Source organism: Balearica regulorum, chromosome 5 (genome assembly GCF_011004875.1).
Source record: "Balearica regulorum gibbericeps isolate bBalReg1 chromosome 5, bBalReg1.pri, whole genome shotgun sequence".
In the NCBI taxonomy this organism is placed as follows: Eukaryota; Metazoa; Chordata; class Aves; order Gruiformes; family Gruidae; genus Balearica; species Balearica regulorum.
In genome coordinates, this window is record NC_046188.1 from 3,201,153 (window position 1) to 3,218,665 (window position 17,513).

Here is a 17,513-nt window from a genome sequence, read left to right on the forward strand (position 1 = left end):
CCCCTCAATAATGCACTACATCCCTACAAGAAAAAAGAATAATCAAATCTTTATACAACTGTAAAAAAACCTGTAAGCTGCTCTGCAACCTTCCTTTGCTAAAAGTTAGATACATTACACCATTCTAGCAGCAGATTAATAAATAAGGATTAAATAGTCTATTATACAAAGCCATACTGAATGGCAGATTTAAAACCAAAAAGCTTTGCAGATACTTTCACTTCCTACACAAATCTTTTTTTATTAAGAATAAGACTCAGTATAAAACAGGGAAACAGCCAGCACTATACCTATATCTACAGAATATAAGGAAAATCCAAGGGAAGTAAAATATTTAACAGTTTATGGCACCTTTACTGCATAACATTTTTAAAGGCTCTGTTTCCCTAGAACTAATGAGTAAAGGACTATTTATCTCATAGCTTTTATTAAGCAAACTCGATATAACCGACCACACAGTGGCAAGAGACAGAACCAGCTGTTCCCAGCTGCAAAAATGTATTGATATCCACCCTAAAACAACATCATTTAGGCGTCAAGAAACAGTAAGTCACAGTCCCGCTTGTACTGAGTTTCCTAATGCTTCTTTGTTCCTCATGTGGCGAATTCACTCTGTTATTTGCGTTAGGTTACTGTTGCTTAGTAACTATTTTCATGTCCAGCCAAGATGTAGAGATTGCTGTGTGCAGTCGGATTTTCTGTTGGCCTGCTTTCTAACACTACCACTCTGCAATCAAACACAAACAGAATCCAAAATGGTTAGTGGCAAAACACAAAGCACGTGGTATAATTACCAAGGAGAAACAACCTTGTTGCTCACAGGTTTCTACAGATTGGAGGGATATAGGTTCTCCTAAATACCTTGGGTATTTTATTCTTTAAATCAGTTACCTTGTTTTCCAGCATAATTTCTGATAAAAACACTAAAGCAGAATATAGAAGGAACAGAGGACTACAAGCAGCTTCTTGAACCAGAATCTGCCCCTCTCAACCACAGGCGCATGCCATGTGCTACAAACCTCTTCCAAGCCAACATCGTCCACTGTGAAATTAGCTATGTCCTCTGCTGCTACTGGGAAGTTATCTCAGAGCCAGAGTGCTGTGAGGAGACACAACCCTCCTATCATCTGCAGCCCGAATATGTTTATACCTCCAACATCTTGTGATAAGCATCAGCCACTAAGCTAAACAGTTCTCCTCCCTGCTAAATATTTATCAGCCAATGGGTTCATAGGGAACACTCAACCCCACCTCAGCCTTTGTCCTGCTGGATCATGTTCCTGCAGGCTCCTCTGGGAAACCTGTTTCTCCCCATCTTGGCACACTGACCGCTATCTTTACATATCCATCCCATGCTGAACCTCAACAATCATCTCAGCAGCTGATATGGCTGGGCCATGGACCTCCCCTCTCCCTTCCAACTGCTTTGCTCCTGCCCTTCTCTGCACCAGTTCCTAGGACAATATCCCATAATTTTTAAGATTCACCTTTCCTCTGCTTTTTGTTTTCTACCTGTGTATCAAAAGCCAAATGTGCCACTTGAACTCAGAGTTACACTTCTCAAAGGGAGCCTGTCTCAGAGTTAGCATTGCTCATACTCCCTTTCCATGTCACATTCCTCAGAGTTTTAAATGAAATCTCACTCTTAACAGCCTCTGTCCCTGATTGTCACTCTGACACTCAGCTTTTTTAAGGGATCCAAGCCAAAAAGATGCCACCACACCTCATTCACTTGAATGGCAGAAAAGACTCCTGCTCCATTTGTCAGAGATGGAAAAATACAAAACAAAGGATTTGGTAGTTCAATGAGATCAGAACGGAAGAAAATGGCTTCTCTGCAAAACTGCACGCAGCAGCAGGGCTTCAACCTTATCTCCAACCCCAAAAGTGCTTGGTAATAAGTTGTGATTCAGATATGTATGTCTTCTACAAAAGTGCAAGCTGAACCAGTAGAGATGCTGCTTCCCATCCCTCTGCATGTTTAAGATGCTCCTGTGTTTACCAGCCCAATGCAGAAATATGAGCCATTTAAAGGTGCCAATTCCACTGTGCGAGACGGACTCACTGATGGTGGCACAGCACATACCTGGACTAATACATATGGCGTCTGTACTGCAGCCGACCTTAGCAAAAGCTCGTTCTTGCAATAAAATGTCCTCTGCTCTGCTGGGAGTAACCCCTGTCTGCACGAGGGGTTAACAGAGAGAAAAGGCAGAGTATGCACTGTCAGAGGTTGCACTGTGTTTATATTTTTGAGATCTCGGAGCCAGCAGTGGCAAGGATCCTCAATTCCAACTGCGGTCATCAAGTACAGTGACTCAGGTCCTCCGTGACTCAGGTGCAAAGCAAAAACTTTGGGTGTTTCTGGTACAGACTACCTCTCCTCTTCAAAAGAGCTAGTGTGATCTCACTCTCTTTCTGAATATAAGTACACAAAACTATGGATTACTTACAGAAAGCAAGTCAGAGCCAGGCTTCCCAAAGGCCAAACGAGAGCAGAAGATCAGGGATTAGAACTGATTTCTTGACTCATTACTATCTACTTCTACATTTAGCACTCTGGCTATCTGAGAAACCACAAGCACACCTGTCCAAATCCGGAGACTGGGGCAGCTCCCACTAAGGTTTCAAACCTGGAGGCAGCTGCACCTCTTCCCAGCCTCTGCAGCTGAAAGGAATCATACCGATGTTACGGGTAACGGGTGAATTTAGACCACCACGCACTAAAACCCGTGTGTGATCTAGATTGCTCTGCTGTTTCCAGACCTCAAGGTCCAGAGCAGTGAAAGTTACTTCTAAGTAACTACCTGTCAAGATAATTCCCCAGTTCACCAGGAAAACCCAAGCCAGAAGCAGGCTTTTCCAGAAGAGCACTGGGCACCCTGCTTACCACAAGCCACAGGCGGCTCTCAGCTCTCCCTGTCACTTACCTCCTCATGCTGTATCTCTATACCCTTGTGTTTGTGTTCACACTTCAATCACTGCGGTGGAAAGTGGGGGAGGTCACAGGCACTCTTAGTAATAATTTTGGACGCAGATGCAATCACTAATTAAATTTTTGGCTATTGCAGGCAGAAACAGTGTTACTGCCTCCCCCAGGACTGCCTACAGAGAGATCTGCAGTGGGCTGGAAGCCAGTTCCAGCTGGAAGCTAGAAAGCTGGTTTAAATAAAATAAAAAGTTTATGTTTCTTCAAGGTGATTACCTGTCTGATCCCAGTAAGCGGAAAACCCTGGTTTCATCTGATATCTCTTGGGTAACCTGTAGAAAAACAGAGACATTTAGAATCATAGAATGGTTGGGTTGGAAGGGACCTCAAAGATCATCTAGTTCTAACCCCCTGACCACTAGCCTGGGTTGCCCAAAGCCTCATCCAACCTGGCCTTGAACACTTCCAGGGATGGGGCCTCCACAACCTCTCTGGGCAACCTGTAAATTTAGGTCCATTCAGTGGCAAAATGAAATTTATTGGTCTGAGTTGGAAGGGAAAAACCACCCACATCAGTCTCTTCACAAATTCAAATACAATTTAGAGCAAATTACAGGACTGAATCCGGTAAATTGATGCTAAGCAAAAAAGAATTTTAAATTTCATAAAATACAACTTATTTTAAACAATTTTGGTATTATAGACTGTTATCAGTCTAGATGACTTGATGGCACAGATGGAGTCTGCTGATCAAATCTTTGTCAGCAGAGACTGACTAGCTTTCCCTGCATTTTCACAGCGGATGCCAACAAAAAGGACAGAGTTCTTTTTGAAAAAAAGGAAACTTTTAAAGGAACACTTTAAAAAAAAAAAAAAAAGTGCCTTTTTTATATTTTAAAGGGATGCTGCCAACTCGAGCTTTTCATCCCAGATCCAAGAGACCCAAGTGCTGCTTACACCAGATCTGTACTGGCTCTGCGCAGAACCAGTTCAGGAGTCTCTGACTGATATTCTTTGAACAAGAGCTGGCTAAAGCATGTGTGTGAACTTTACCAAAAGCAACGTACACAGGCAAGTCAGAGAAAGCCACCAGCGAGCTGAAGCAATGACGACACGGGGCACAAGCATTATCACCAGGGGAGCAGCTAGAGGGGCCAAAAGATCAAGTGGTAAATATGGAACAGGAAGAAATTAAACCCGGACAGACTCGGAGATTACTTACTTCATCCGACTTAAAGCTTTTGCCCTGCATGCCATGTTTCCAGAAGGCCAGCACACTGTCCTGAAGGCACACTGCAAAGGAGAAACACAAAATCAGACCTGAGCACGGCTTGTCTGAACTGAGGAAACCTGGAGTTCCCACCAGTGATAATGGGAAGCGTGTGGAGAAAGTGTGTGGTGAGACTTGGACTTCTGGTAGAAGAACCAAACTCCAAAATCACTGTAGAAAAACTGGATTGAAATGACTATTTTGATCTGAGACGCATATTCCTTTTTAAAGTGCAGTTCAAAACGTACCACTCAGACATTCCCTGTCTGCCAGGAAAAGATAGGCATCTCTGGTTTTTTCCTTTTCTCCCTTTCGCTTCTATTCTCTGGATCTTTGTTTTCCTAATGATTCTGGAGAAAACATCAGGAAGTATATAAACATGCTGCCAACCAAAACACTGTGGGGTGCTGGAAATTACAGATCATTTGAGTCATTATATTTGCTTCAAAATAGATGTATGAAAAATGGGAGTCTTCTATTCAGGGCCAAAGAGTGAACACAGAAAGCTCCCAGCTCTGAACGACTGAATTGCCAGACAGCTGAAAATAATGGACAAAAAGCCTGGTGTTCTTTAAACAGTGTTACAGAAACATATTTTACATCGTGGTTTATTTTCCTACATGCTACTTTACTCTTCAAGTCACGTTTTATATCTGCTCAGTATTAGCCGTGTCCCAAATACACATAACAAAGGCATTCAGCAGAATCCTAAGAGCAACACAAGTTTGTCACAGCAGCCTTAGACTAATCTTCACCTGCTGCTCCTCTCTCCACCCTGCAATCGGAGAATGAAGAGTTGTTTAATACCCTGAATTCCCAAGAGACCACTTGGAATGTAAAGAACTGCTCAAATTATTCAATGTCAGCTGGTAAGAGCAAGACTTTGGGATAAATGCTTCTGTCTATGAATTCCTTCAGAGTTCAAGGAAAAGGCAATGGTCAAGTGACATTACGCATGCGTCGGCAGGAGATACTCTATGATACAAGTACAGCAGTTAATTAGAACATGTCAGAATTGAGGGAAGAAACAGGTTTGATTAAAAACATCTTCCTTCAGGATGGGTCTGACATATGCTGTACAAAAGGATGTGCACTGCTTTACCAACTGCTGTTAAAATCCAAAATACCCATGTCAAGGATCTTCCTCCAGAGGGAAGACGCCCGAGGAACCCAGAAATGCAAGTTGTACAGAACTGCTAACAAAAACAAGTCATGGCTTTACTGATTTTGATTCCAGAAAGAAGTTCAGTTTCTGAGATATGGAATTATTAAACTGATGTTAATTAGATACTTCTGAAAGCTTATTACAGCAGAAATACTTGACAATTACAATTCAAGTTTTAGCAGCAAGGCTGCTGTCCTCTAGTAGTTCAAAGACAGCAGCCTGCCCTCTAAGAATTAGATTCAAATACTATTACCCTGCCTATTAAAAAATGGATGTGCTATCACTTTAAATAGAATCTTAGCTTTTAGAAGACTAACACAAATTTATGTATTACTAAAACATTTTTTCCTTCCCAAAGGTTTTTCTCAGTGCTATGGAAATGACCAGAAATTAGTCAGCCTTTTTTCAACCATCTTACTTAGAAAACAGAAACGACACCAGAGGGAAACACGCGCAGACTGGACACACTATCTGGCAACTGCCTTACTTCAGCATGGCAGTGGAGGCAGAGACAGCTCACAATATCCTGACACGTCATTTTTAGTGCCAGGCCCCACTGGGTGTACTAGAACCATCTAGATTATTAAAAACCCTTCAACACTCATCTCTCTAAGTCCTTGGGAGACAATAGAGAAGCAAATCACTTACCCACTGACTCAATGCCGAAATCAAAGCTCAGCTCGGAGGCCAATTTCTTGCTTGACTTCAATTTCCCTTGTAAATTCACAATTTTCACAAATTCTCAAGAAAAACAGAAAAACAAGTATTAAAACCCACTGCTGAAAAGGATTACTGATGGTTTTAAGTATGAAATACTAATTTCATCTTTCAGGTACAAAGAAATGGCCAAACCTAACATCTACAGTATGTGCCTAATACAAATCCAAGAGCATCCTTCTCTCAAAATAAATACAGAAAACCTTCTTATACACTTCGTATGGTTTTAGACTCTACTGGCAGTCTTCCTGCAAATAACAAACAGTGCAGAAATGTGAATTCAACACGAAGGCTGGAAACCTAGGCAGACTAAGCCATTGCAAAGTTCCCATTGAGGTACTAACCTCTGATGCCTGTGAGCTATGGTTATAACTACTGCGTGTGATGGAGTCTTGGCTATCTCTCCTGCTAGCATATGCAACAGGCAAATGTCCCTTTTTCCAAGTAAATTTTGAAAATTTCCGATTGGTGTATACTTGAATTCTGATCTGTAATGCTGCACTACATTTCATTTTGAAAAGCAACAAGAATGATACACACGTGAAGAGGGAAACTGGAACCACAAGAGTCAAAATGAAACCCCACTTATCTGAACTGTATCTTTTTGGAAATATTACAATGCAAATTAGTAACAAAGGGAGAAAAATTAACTTGTGATAGAGTTAAAATCAACCGCTGTGGCAAAACAAGTTTTGCACAAGGTGTAGTAACAGAGATGTGTTACTTACTGTCCAAGCAGACTAAGACAGTGTCTCTTTCCAGCTGTGTTACGTGAATGGCATCTAACTGCTGATTGCCTTGTGAAAAAGGAAACAGATTATTTTATATCACATCATAAGACTGATCTCAGCCTCCTCTCAACCTCTCACCACCTGCTACTTCAATATGCTACGAGTCTTTTGCAATCTACAATATTCGTTACTCTTAAATATTTTTAAGGTTAGATGATCCCAGAATGTTCTGGGAGGAGCACAGGGCCTAAGGACAAACCCATCAGTTCAAAGCAGGTATTTAATATGAAAGCACTACTGTTTATTGGCATAAAAGACATTTTGTGTTACAGTTCAGCACAGCAAGTCAGCTTCCTTCATGAAAAGGCACGATAATGAACAAAAGAAATCATCAAGGGAATCTTTGCTCCTAAAAACTGCTCTTTTCCCATAAATCCACATCTGGAAACATTGTTGTGCTGATATTAAACTAGATTTAATAGTTTTCCTAGTTTTTAATTAATGAAGTTCTTGGTACAGCTGCTAAAAAGCAGTACTTAAATGCAAAAAAGTATATGCAACAAAGCCAGCAGAGAAAAGCATCTGCAAGATATCAACGAGCTTTTGAAGATAAACCAAAATCTTCCACTTATTACTAGCCAGCTGAAGATGACAAGCCTCCCCCAAGGACTGGAGGACAGACAAGAACGCATTTATGTGAGTCTTTACCCAGGAAAGAAGGGGAAAGAGGAGTAAGACTGATCCCAGGAAAATGTATGCAACCACAAATGAGAACCCAATCAGCGGGGTCTGCATTACTGGTTAAGGAAATTTATGAAATAAAAGTCTTTAAAGAAAGAGAGTATATACTGAAGTTGGCAGGTCATCACAAGAAGAACCTGGGATCAGCTTTAATATGCGTTAGGTAGAGAAGCTGCATCACTGTGCCTAGCCTAAAGGGTTTCCAAATAACATCTGAGGAAGGGATATCCAACAGTTACCAGACAATAAACCGGCTCCAAGACAGACCAACAGTCTTACCTGCACCAATCTCTGTAAACCATGAAGACGCAGAGTTCAAGTTGATTGTCTCAAACTGAACTACCTGATTTGGTTCAGTACCCTTACTGATAGCTACGCAGACCATCGGGTACTCCTGCTCTGGTATCACTAGCATTTCAAACACATTCAAAGGGCTTGGCAAAGGAAAATCAAAGTGCTGGAAAAAACAAAAGAAGGCGTTTGTAAAGTTTCCTTTTACCTTGGAAAGAAGAAGCCTAAAATAACATGCACAAAATATAAAAGATATAGAAGAATTTTCCCTGCTACTAAGAGTGCTTTTTTAAGACAGCATGAGCTGCGAGCAACATTATGTTGCGCAGAGGTATAATGTTATTGCTAGTTCTGGGCTTGATCCCACACTTGACTGGCTGACTTCAGTCACAAGATTTTCTTAGTCAAAATGTGTCAAGCCAGATTTTCAAGTGCTCGGAACCCACAAACGGGACTAGCCTTGGATGTACTTTCCATTACAAATTCTGGAAAGGTTATTTCAACAACTGTACGATGATTAAGATTAAATGTTCGAAACTAAAATGAAATACTTACCTTTATTAACATGAATTTCTGCATTGGCTCATACCACTGTAGTAGAACAATTCCAGACTGCAACGCGCCACACAGGTACTTATGTCCTGTGTATGGATTTCGTACTATGTAAAATAAACAAAAACACCCAGAAAACAACCCTTTTTAAGACCTGGAAGTTCAATGAATACTTGAAAAAAATCCTACAGCTATCTTTGCAAATAATTTAAGAAATAGCATCAGTTTCACACTAATGGCCTTTTAGCTTGCCAATCAAATAGCCACAGTGACTAACATTGTGCTACATTCCAGGTAAATTCAATTACACTTACAATTAATAACCACTAGCATTCCTTGAGTCCCAGTAAAGGGGCCACTCGCTGTGTGGCCAGAAAAGCTGTAACGCATTCTTCCTGGGGCTGTGTGAGCAAGGGGAGCGAAAGGTCCGGCTCAAGTCATGATTTAAATAAAAAAAAATATTCCCAAGCAGTGAAGATGGCCTGTAGCTTCTTGTGAGCTTTGTAATGTGATAAAGGTTTGGGGTTTGGTTTTTTTAAGTTCAGTTGGACACGAGACCAGCCTGACTTCAGGAATCATTTGTAAATATGCCTATTGCAGACACTCTGTATGAGCTAAATAGGATATATCCAAGTTTGATACTCTGCTCGAGCATTTTTGAGAGTGAAAAGGTACAATTTCACACAGCACCAGTTTTCAAAACGATGTGCATTCCATAGAAAGCCCAAACCTTTTTGAAAGTCAGTGAAGCCAAGGACAAATCTGTAACTCCACAAGCTTTAACTCTTTTGTGCACAATTAGAACCTGAGTGATGGCTTCGCTCCTCCCCCAGTCTGACATAATTTTTATTCATGTCCAGCCTTTTCTTCATGGAAAATATTCAAGTTAGCCTCACTCCAAGTTGGATCTAGGTCAAAGCTTGAGCTAAACCAGCAAACCAGCAAGGGTATTTTTGTACATGCAACAAGTCTGGGATTCTGTAACAAGCGTTACCCTCGCAGGTAGGCTGCATATCACAGTGACTAGTGGCTCGGGTGGCAGCCCGAAGCCAGTGATGCCCAACATCGACTTAGTCACCAAGAGCTTCCAAGAGAGCTCTCAAAGAGAGTGTGCGACACTCAGCGTGGTGTCAGCTGCATGCTACTGGCATTCTCCAGGCTTCCCCTTCGGACCTCGCTCTGCCCAGCAACATTTATAGGCTAACTGCTGATACGAAAAATGCTTTTCCACTGGAGAGCAAAAAGAGCCTCACATTAATTAAAAGGAAAGCTACGCACCAGTTAGGCACAGCATTAAGAAATAGTGCAGTCATACTGTTTTCTGAACAATGAACTAACTATAAGTTTATTAAAAAGAAATGAGTTTATGACAGGCCATGCCCAACAACAAAGAGCAGGAAAAAACCTGCAAAACAGAACGCCTACTCACCTATACAGCATTTGTGGCATCCTTTTGTATCAGGGATCTTTGTCGTTAAGGCAAACTTCCTAGAATGACAATTGAGAAAAAAGGCATCAGTAAGAGATGCTGAAGGTCCTTCATGCTACCAGTTCAACAGCGCAAACAGTATTTATGGGAATTTTCACTTGTTAATAATTGTCTGTAAGTGTAAGATTTGTACCTTGGTAATATTTTGTCAGGAAACCTATGGGTTTGAATATGAGCAGCTAATCCTGTTTTTTTGGCTTGTTCAAACAAAGCTATTAAATTATGGGAGTAGAGCTGGAACGTTTTCCCTGCAAGAGAGAAAAGCACAACTGATATCGCACCCGTGCCTCCAGCAGAGAATTGCACATTTTAGAAAAATGTATGTATAGAAACTTACCTTCTAAAGAGGCGGAGCACACGTGTCAGATATTTCAAGTCCAGTTATGAAGAAAAATAAAGCAAGACAACAATAATAATGCATATAGAGAAGACATGGCATTCAACTCAAAGTTTGTTTCAGTAACACTAAAGCAGCTCTGAAAGTTAGTTTTAGGTACACATTTTTAGAAGGCTGTAATTATACACCAACAACTAATTCTATCAGGACATCTTCTTTATCTACAAAGCAACAGAAGAGGTGTGACACAAACCCCTGCATGTTTAAAGGCACAGTCCTACAATTAGTCTGCATGCCCAATGCCTCAGTTTCCTATCTAGAATGTCCTATTCCAGGACAACTACTGAAAAATACATTTTTTTTCAAGAATCTATCTGCTGGATTAGTAGTATTTCATATATATCTGAAAACCTTTCACATTAAACCACTTTTGAAGCAAAGCTTCCTATACAAACACAAGAAACAACACACCATTTTCTACTTCAGTACAATCAAAATACATCGTACTGAATTACGACTTTAAATGTTTCTCTTTATTTATAATTTTATTAATTTTCCCTCTATTTATACATACCTGACAAGGACATTAAGGTGTTATTGATAACATACAGCCAGGTGCACTTTCGGGGAAATAACTGAAGAAAGAAAATACTTCCGTTAATACAAAGCTAGAGGAATTTCTAACTGTGGTTTTCTCTGCCTGCTCCACCTCTGCCACCTTTCCCCCCAGGGATCGACAATGGAGAAAGTCCCAGCTGCAACTACATTTTCCCTTTTAATTCACTCTTTGGACCCTTGCTTAGCCCTTTTCTCTGTCTGAAATAGTTTTCATTCCTTCCCTCTTCTACCCCTGAAACTTTCAAACTTCAGGGTTTTTTTTCATTTTTTAATTAGCAGCACAGAGCCAAAATGGGACAACTGGTAAGACTGGAAGAGAAAGAGAGATAACATTATTACAGAAACCTACAAAACCCCACAAAAGTCAAAAGAGAGGGGGGAAAAAAAAGGCATTTTCTCAGCAACTTCAATTTCCAAAAATCCTGTATTTTGTGGGACTTACCTGCCTGGCTATTTGTGACAGCATGCTGCTTTGTAAACAGACAGTTCATGGAAGGTATTGGGACTTAGTTTTGTTTCAGAGGGAAGAAGTGACTCATGGGGCAGCTAATCTAGATTTGAGAAGATTTTAAAGTTAAGAAGAACCTCTTGACAACCTGAAGGGAATTTTGATAAAAGTGATGGCAAATGACAGCATTCAGGAATCTCAACAAAGGAAGGAAGAAGGGCAACAGAATAAGGCCAGGGATTTTGTTAAAAGAAAAAGAAAGACAAGACTAAATTTATTGAATAGTGTTCTTAGGTAAGTTCCTCCCTCAAGAAAAAAATTTTGAATAAGAAAAAAAAAGAGTTCAAAGGATTAAGCTGTTTCTGAAGGAGAACAGTAAAAAAAGACAAGAGCAGATTGGTCTACTGAGGGAAGCTGTTGCAAAGATGCTTGAATCAAGGCTCTGCGAAAGAATGATTTTACTGCTTCATGCATACGTCCATCTAACCCAATACCTGTTTCCAACAGTCACCACAAAGTGATACAATTTCTCCTAAAAATGGTGAAAACATGGGAAAAAAAAGTATATAATGCTGCACCTAATACTTTTTCAGGCACCAAGTTCTTCATTCAGCTCAGAAACCTGCTGAATCACACACGGGCTTTATGCATTTAGTGAGCTTCAATGGATTTATCCTCCACAAACTTATCCAGTCTCCCATCTGAACTCAGGTAACTCCTAGCATTTGCAACTCCCCATAGCAAAAAGTTCCAGTTTATTTTCAATTTGGCTCCCAGTAGCTTCATTTCATGGCCCCACCAGAAGAGAAGGGGAATAGTTGTTCCCCATGAACCCTCTCCAAGCCACCCCAAGATGGGTAAGCATTTCTTATTTCCCCCCCCAACCCATGCCTTAAGTATCACAAATACAGAAAACTGGAACAAGGACGCAATGCTAAGGACAAAGAGGCAATCACAAGATAAGTCTGAAGGAAGAAACATAAGAACAGCTAAGATTCAAATCAAATTACCAACATAAGTCAATATATATACTCCTGTCAGCAGGTCCCAATAAAGTTTACTTTACAGCACTTAAGAACTGGCTCAAACCCCAAGGTCTCAGTAACGATAATCTTCAAGAACTGATGGAGGACGAACGAGGACAAACACAGTAACTATGCCAAATAAAACGGGTGGTGGGAATTGCAAAATAATCTCACTGACTGACTGGATATCCAGCGTAGCACAGGAACAAGCCACACACTTTTTAATGACCAAGGGGTAACAAGAGCAGCTAGTGTAGACATGTGCAGGACAGGCTGTATCTGAACATCTGAATTTCCTTCTTTAACAGGGTAACTGCTCTGCTGGGGGCAGGGAACCAGTAAGATGTGAAACATACGTGAAGAACCTTGCCCTGCATGCCATTTTCACATGCAAAATAAGAAAATATGGGGTAGAAGAAATTGCAGAAAGCAAACATACAACTGGTAGGACATAAAAACAGAGTATCTATCAGCAATTTGCTGTTTAATAGAAGGAAAAAGCAGCCTGTAGATACACAGTGTCTTCTCTGAGTGTGGTTCTATTCAGTGTTTTCACAGAAAAACTATCAGTGGAACAAACATATATTTCTGAAATTGGGAGATACTACCCTTGGAGAGACAGCGAGCAGTTTGGAAGATGCGATCAGAATCGCAAGTTGGAGAAATTGTTAAAAATGTGCATTTGGTGAGGAGAAATCAGGAGACGAATAAAAGCAAATAAGAAAACAAGTGGCGCTGCAGAAGCACTGCGGTAAAGGCTCTGGGGTCTGAAGTAGCTCACACCTGACTCCTGCCAACTGAGAATGCTCTCACAGAAAAGGAAACTTTCTTTATGGGGTGCATTGAATGTTCTCTCTACCTTCCACCGGCACATCTAACCTTTTGATGGGATATAAAAAAGCAGGTGGAAGAGTCCAGAGAAGACTGTTACATTAAATAATTTAGGAAAATGTACAAGGAAAAAGATTGCTTTGACTAATGGAGTAAAGAGAGAATTGTGGTAAGAAGGTCAGGGGGTCTCCAACAGCTGCCGCCACAATTTTTAGACATTTATTATAAAAGTAAGTAGTTGTTCCCCACGTCCATTGAGGCTACAAAAAGATAAACTATTCGACACTATCCCACTGCATTCAGGTGCACCCTCAGCTCTCTTAACTTGAAAGGATCTTTTAACTGTATTGAATTCAAACTCCCAATTCTCACCCATCAGACCCTTTATAACCTTCTCTCGTGTTTGTCTGTGCCAAACTACGCCCCTCCATGACCTTGCTGCACCTCTTCCCCTTTTCTTTTGCCCCTCTCGAGTTCTGTCCTCTAGCATGATGCTCCCAGAAACTGAGGACTTTCTCCTCTTAAGCAGTGCCCTTTCTGTGAAATCATCTTTCTCTCACTATTACTCACAGGTACACTCCACCACCACCTCTGCTATGTCTTGACTGAATTGAACACTCTTTAGAAATGCCTTTGTGAACTTCTTTAGAAACCTACAGGTATAAATCTCATTATCAGCATCTGTCGACACTTCCCTTCCAAGAATACTCTGCTACTCCTGACTCTAAAAAAGCAAGTGTAACAATACCACGATTGCATGAGGTGGCTTTGGAAAGGGTTAGAGAGCCCAAGAAAACAGAAACAAATGCATATTTGTCAGTGGTAACAATGCCAGCTAAATTAAACGGCTGAGGGCTTTGCTACCATCCAGTGGAGAAGCAATATGCCATCTAGTGGAGATAAAACGGAGAGAGGAAGGGCAGGTAAGCAACCGGTTGTCTCCAAGGAGAAGATGTTAGTAAAGAACTAATTTGAAAGCAGTGTTAGCTGCATAAGCAGCAACAAAATATCAGGTAGGTAGGGGAACTATTAATTTTCAGACTCCCATCACTGGCTTTGATGTGAATTGGTTGGACTTGATGATCTTAGAGGTCTTTTCCAACCTTAAAGATTCTATGATTCTATGAATCACTTTATGCCATAAAGCCTGGTATCCCATCTGTCCTCTCTAATATGCAACTTTCTTGCCTCGTAATATCCCCAAATCTATTCTGTGTGCCCAATACACCAAAAATCACCTGTTCCATTGTTGCTTCGTGAAGTTCATTCAAATTCAAAGTATAGATACCTTCTTCCGTGCCAAAGATAATGTACTGATCTAAAAATTTAAAAGAAGTCAATTATTTCACGAGCTCATTACCACTTTGGCAACAGGCAGGTTTAAAATACAAACCTAAAATAACTTTACCTTTAGTATCTGGATGTATCCATGATGTTGCACAATTAATCTTCAAAGGACAACCATCAAAGACTTTGGAAAAACACGCTCCCATCTGAAAAACACCAAAACTGAACCCTAAAACATGTTTACAGTATAAAGCGTTTATCTTCTGGCACTTGGCCACTTAGTACACACTGCTGCGCTCTGTTTTCAGACACAAACTTACTCTAATATACGTGGATGCAAAACATTTTTATTTTCCCCAAAAGCTACAACGCAGCCTTCCAAACCTTTTCGTGGACTTTGCATACATTAAGAAACACCAAGAGGGATCAGAATGATCTGAACAATTTTGAGTATCTACCGGGTAAGAACAATATTGAGTGCTTATATAAATGGCCTATGAAGGGAAAATAAGCAGAAATGTTGAAGTAATCACACCCTCTTGCATCACCACCACCTCTCCCCCTTTCTCTTTTCTAAGCAGGGACTGCCAGGGGAGATCACAACTCCAGAGTCAGTGAAGTCTCCAACCCTTCACTGCACGGTGAAAGGAAGATTTTAAGAAAAGGAAACAAATATTGCAGATTTAGTACATGAAAAGTAACTGGCTATGAGATGCAGAAAACCACCCCAGATGAGCTGGTGGTTTATTCTAGCATAAACCTCCTGACACTAGAGATGCCATGACAGCAGACTTCCAATAACTCCTGCTGCAAATGAGATTTCTTACCAGCACCTTCGGCGTTGGTGGTAAACCATTGATCGCCGGCTTCTGTGGGAAGAAACAAAGATCGTAAAATACCTCCCGTGCACCGATACAAAACTAGCTAGCTAACATGACAGTGAAATCACAATACTTACAGGAAAATCTCTTTTCTCTTTTTTACGTGGCAGCTGAGGGATTTGTCCAGACCCTTCTGCATTTTCTTCAATGAGTTTTAGCATGCCATCCCCATTGCCTGAAAAGAAGCCCAGACACATTTTGTAGCTCATCTGACATGGTGAAACAGAAAATATTTTGTTGCCCTGTTCTCTCTTCTCCCCTGCATCTAGCAGGAGTGGAGAAGTGAGCTCTGAAACTTCCATATACACATCTTGGGTAGCCGAACCCTTCCAAGGACAGCTGGCCACTCTTCTGCGTGCTAAGCTACAGAGCAATAAAGGCTTTCCATTATCCAAACAGTGCCTGGGCCAAACACAACTGAGAATAAAGCTGTGGGAAGGTCCTCACAGATAAGCCTCCCTGCAGATTCGTTGTTTTTATGCTATTCCTGCAGGCAACACAGTAATGGTATTGACTGGCTGAACGTCCTTGCTTTGGGAAGAACGTTTCCACCATGGGTCATGGCTTGAATCAGAACCAGCACATACGTAAAAAGGAAAGCTGCACCTAGTGATCAGCTTGTATTTAAAAAAAAAAAAAAAAAATTATCTAGTGAAAATAGCTGACTCCAAAACTGATTTTCTTTTACAGGATGCAAATCCCCTTCAGGAAATGTAACACATTTACCTAAGTCGCTGTATCTAGCTGTGAGCAATCCAGGGCTACTGATGCTGCTGGTCATACCAACGGGGCAAGAATCAGTCTGAGGCCCACAAACAGGAATACTTTGTCTCCTGTGAGCTGGCGGGGCTCTGTTCTGTGAGTCTGGGAAATGTTTTATTGTCTGACATTTCTCATCATCTGGGAGGTTTTCCTCAGGATAACTGTTTATTCTCGGCTGTAACAAACCAAAGAGGTAAAAGTTACCTTGGAAATGGCACCTGCAAGGATAAACTTCAGACAAGTTTAATTCAAGTCAGACTGCTTCTACACAAAAAAAAATTATCAGCCTTTGAAAAAAGACATTTGACAGCAGCATAAACGAAGAGATAATCCTTCTCTGATGGAAAATCACTGCAGCAGGCAGAATGCTGAACAAGAGGACATCCCACGCAGCGTGCTCTCTTTAGAGGGAAACCACCTACAAGTCAGTTTGTCTAGGGCAGCGTACAGGGCCAGGAGTTCCCAGAGGTTGAGACATGCAGATTGCAAGTCAGCATAAAATATGAAGCTGCATGAAGTCTGCTAGTAAATGGTATTTAACAGAAGTTATAAACTACTGAGAGTATCAGACAGAAGAGCTCCAGAGGAGGCACAAGTGGAGTTTGCCGCCTAAAACTCTTAAAACCCACCATCTCTTACCTTGGGAGGTAGCGGAGGTGGCCCTGCTCGCTTTAGTGTTGATCTGCAATGAAAAGGTGCAGTACTTAAACCAACAACAGAAACAGAGTAACTAGAGAACACAGACTGCAAATAAGACAAGCTAGATGCATAGAAAAGACGGATCACAGCTTTGCATGAATGGGGTTAAACTAGAAGTCCAAGAGTGGGAAAAAAGCACATTAATCTTGTTAGAAGTGTTGTTTTTTGATTAACTCTTGTTCTTTCATAAATGCCAATGTTACAGAGCGTTCTGTGGTGAAAGGTATTTGAGATTAGCAAATAAATATACGTTTAGAGACTAGTTCTCTGAAGGTACCCCCTTCCACTGCTTGAATTTTACTTTTGTGCTTTTTTCTAGATAATTCTTCCCAACAATGAAAATGCTGCATTTCTGGATCAGCCAGTAGATCGTGTCACAGAGCAATATCCTCCCATAATTTTTCTAAATTTATTTGAAAACAAGTCATCTACTTATTTGAAAAGGTCATCTACTCACAGCCACTCCAACTGCAGCCAAACATTGGGCCAACGGACAGAGGTTCACCATCGTTCGGTGCAGTTTGCAGCTTTTTTTTTTGGGCAGCAGAGGAGCAGCACATACCCCACCAGAGCTCTGCAGGGACACCTACACATCCTGTCACTACCTCGATGGATTAATCAGCACAAAATCTGCTTTGAAGTCTTGGGCACTTCCATATGCACTCTAAGGTAATCTCAGGAAGGAGAGCAAGGGAAGAAAGCGTTGCTTTGCGAACATTCTCCTGACGATCAGATAAACA

At 41.0% G+C, this 17,513-nt stretch overlaps 1 protein-coding gene across 4 annotated transcripts in view; it reads right to left on the reverse strand.

The window, feature by feature from the left end:
- Positions 1-235: 235 nt before the first annotated feature.
- MAP4K5 (mitogen-activated protein kinase kinase kinase kinase 5) overlaps positions 236-17,513 on the reverse strand; it is a 67,414-nt gene continuing 50,136 nt past the window's right edge. For 3 of the 4 annotated variants that reach the window (XM_075753167.1, XM_075753165.1, XM_075753166.1), the window contains 16 exons: positions 16,714-16,756; positions 16,039-16,249; positions 15,390-15,487; positions 15,259-15,300; positions 14,553-14,637; positions 14,383-14,462; positions 10,797-10,857; positions 10,019-10,133; positions 9,826-9,884; positions 8,400-8,503; positions 7,833-8,010; positions 6,810-6,878; positions 6,013-6,105; positions 4,152-4,222; positions 3,206-3,261; positions 491-727 (listed from right to left, as the gene is read on the reverse strand). In XM_075753167.1, the coding sequence (XP_075609282.1) occupies positions 640-727; positions 3,206-3,261; positions 4,152-4,222; positions 6,013-6,105; positions 6,810-6,878; positions 7,833-8,010; positions 8,400-8,503; positions 9,826-9,884; positions 10,019-10,133; positions 10,797-10,857; positions 14,383-14,462; positions 14,553-14,637; positions 15,259-15,300; positions 15,390-15,487; positions 16,039-16,249; positions 16,714-16,756 (1,453 nt within the window). In that variant the 3' untranslated portion in view covers positions 491-639. Of the gene's footprint in view, positions 728-3,205; positions 3,262-4,151; positions 4,223-6,012; positions 6,106-6,809; positions 6,879-7,832; positions 8,011-8,399; positions 8,504-9,825; positions 9,885-10,018; positions 10,134-10,796; positions 10,858-14,382; positions 14,463-14,552; positions 14,638-15,258; positions 15,301-15,389; positions 15,488-16,038; positions 16,250-16,713; positions 16,757-17,513 lie in introns of all 4 variants that reach the window. The other variant, XM_075753168.1, reaches the window with a different exon arrangement.